Genomic DNA, 2,752 nt, shown 5'->3' on the forward strand with positions numbered 1-2,752 from the left:
GACATCTCTTTGTATAAATTGCCTTCAGTAACGAAGATGTGTTGGGCCTCAAATACGTAGCTGAAGATCGGTCTGGATAACAACACTTAGAAGAAGAATGCTTTTGACATGGGTTTTGCTACTAAGGGCATCAGCTACTACGTTTGCTTTACCGGGACGGTAACGTATTTCACAATCGTAGTCGCTAAGAAGTTCGGCCCATCTTCGTTGCCTCATGTTTAAATCTTTTTGGTCAAAATATGTTGGAGGCTCTTGGGGTCGGTGAATACCACACATTTCATTCCATACAAAAAGTGTCTCCAAATTTACAACGCGAATACAACAGCACCGAGCTCAAGGTCGTGTGTCGTATAATTCTTTTCATGAATCTTAAGTTGTCGTGACGCATAGGCGATGACCTTTCCTCGTTGCATGAGAACGGAACCGAGACCTTGATTCGAGGCATCACAATAGACAACAAAATCCTCGTTTCCTTCGGGAGAGGCTAGGATAGAAGCGTTGCAAAGCATACGCTTCAAGGTTTGAAAAGCTTCATCTTTCTTAGCCCCCCACCCATAAGGTTTACCCTTATGAGTTAAGGAGGTGAGGGGTAAAGCGACATTGGAGAAGTTCAAAATGAAAATATCGTAATAACCAGCGAGACCAAGAAATGATCAAACTTCCGTAGGTGAAGTCGGGGTCTTCCAATTTTTAACGGCTTCAATTTTAACGTGATCAACATGAATACCTTTTTCGTTAACGTTATGACCAAGGAATTGGACTTCGTTTAACCAAAACTCACATTTGGAAAACTTGGCAAAAAGTTGTTCTTTCTTCAACAACAAGAGGATATCATGCAAATGTTTTTCATGCTCAACTTTAGATTTCGAGTAAATGAGAATGTCGTCGATAAACATGATCACGAACTTATCAAGGTAAGGCTTACATACGCGGTTTATGAGGTCCATAAACACCGCAGGTGCACTGCTCAACCAAAAGGCATAACCATAAATTCGTAATGCCGTAACAAGTTCGAAAAGCGGTTTGGGTTTATCATCCTCATGAATACGCAATTGGTGATAACCCGAACGAAGATCGATTTTTGAAAAACAAGATGCGCCTTGAAGTTGATCGAAAACGTCGTCAATTCTAGGTAAAGGGTAACGGTGCTTAATCGTGAGTTTATTGAGTTCACGGTAATCGATACACATTCGAAAGGAATCATCCTTCCTTTTAACGAAAAGAACGGGTGCGCCCCAAGGCGACGAACTTGGACGGATGAAACCTTTGCTAGAGAGTTCTTGGAGTTGACTCGCTAGCTCTTGCATTTCCGAAGGTGCGAGACGATAAGGAGCTTTGGTGACGGGGTTTGCACCAGGCACAAGATCAATACGAAACTCCACTTCACGAGTAGGAGGTAAACTCGAAACATCTTCAGGGAAAACTTCGGGAAAATCACGAACTACCGGAATGTCTTTTATTGTCTTCTTTTCTTGTTTCTTTTCCAGGACGTTGGCAAGAAAAGCCACATACTTTTTACGAAAGTATTTTTGGGCTTGAGTACACGACATAAGCTTAAGACCCTTGGAAGGATTTTCGCCGAAAATACGTAAAATCCGATCGTCGTCTAGCGGGATACGAATATAATTATCAAAGCACACGATTTCGGCACGATGTTGAGCTAACCAATCCATTCCTACAATGATATCAAAACTTCCAAGTTGCATAGGAATGAGGTCGATAGAAAAATCATAGTCGTTGAGATTTAGAGTACAACCACGAATAACCGAGTCAATCAAGATAGTTTTACCATTCGCGACTTCAATCGTAAAGGGCCTTTCGAGTTTAGAACGAGACGACGAAAGCATAGGCTCAAAATAAAAAGACACAAAACTCATATTGACACTGGTATCGAATAAAATGGATGCATAAACGTTATTAACCAAGAACATACCGTTCACCACATCATTGTTATGCTGGGCTTGATTTGCATTGATCACGAATGCCCCCCCCCCCCCGCGAGCATTGGGGACGACTGGTGTAGCTTGTGAAGTCGAGGCTTGATTGGCTTGAACCGGTTGAACAACTTGGCTGGCCATAAGTTGTGGAACTGGTTGAAAGGTTTGAACTTGATAGGCTTAAGTAGGGTACACAGGCGGAGCGACCATTTGGACTTGATATGTGAGTCGGGGACACGCATTACGGAAATGACTAGGATCTCCACAATTGAAACACGCTCAAGGGGTGGGGTAGGCTTGAGCAATGGGTTGAGTTTGAGTTAAACACGGTTTTGGTTGAAAGTGTGGGGAGTGCAGGGTGGTTTGGTGAGGGTTGTTTGGTACACATGAGTTCAAAACATGCACTTAGCAGGTGTCTAAAACGGCCAAAATGGGTGCATTGTCGGAAAGGGATGCCGAGTTGATGGTGTCGTTGGAAAATTTGGCAAAACGGGTAAGGTCCGTGGTAAGGTTTCTTTGGAGATGGAGCTTGAAGGTTTTGGGTTTGGGTTTGGGTTGGTTGGTATTGAGGTTGAGGTGGGTTTTGTTGGATTAAGGTATAGTTTTGCTTTCGTTTCTTGGAATAGTTGTTGTTGTTATTGTTGTTGCGGTTTGGTTTGGGTGGGGCTTCGGCCTTGACTTCTTTGGAAGGTTCGGCCTCGGTTTTCTCAACAGTCTTCTTGCTGTCTTTGAGGGTTCCCGCCTTAACGTGGTTGTCAGACAAGGATGCAGCAAGGACAACCGCCTCGCTAAGAGTTTTGGGAGCACTGCTTTGA

General features: G+C 43.5%; 1 protein-coding gene across 1 annotated transcript; it reads right to left on the minus strand.

Annotated features, from left to right (window-relative positions):
• Positions 1-1,264: 1,264 nt before the first annotated feature.
• On the minus strand, positions 1,265-1,673 carry LOC143607476 (uncharacterized; the record flags this gene model as incomplete). Its single annotated transcript, XM_077082913.1, has 1 exon — positions 1,265-1,673. A coding segment is annotated over exon 1 (409 nt), but the record flags the coding sequence as incomplete, so codon positions are not given.
• Positions 1,674-2,752: the final 1,079 nt, after the last annotated feature.

Source organism: Bidens hawaiensis, unplaced genomic scaffold (genome assembly GCF_021521415.1).
Source record: "Bidens hawaiensis isolate Kalapana, Puna unplaced genomic scaffold, B.hawaiensis_p1.1 tig00082817_1, whole genome shotgun sequence".
Classification (NCBI taxonomy): domain Eukaryota; kingdom Viridiplantae; phylum Streptophyta; class Magnoliopsida; order Asterales; family Asteraceae; genus Bidens; species Bidens hawaiensis.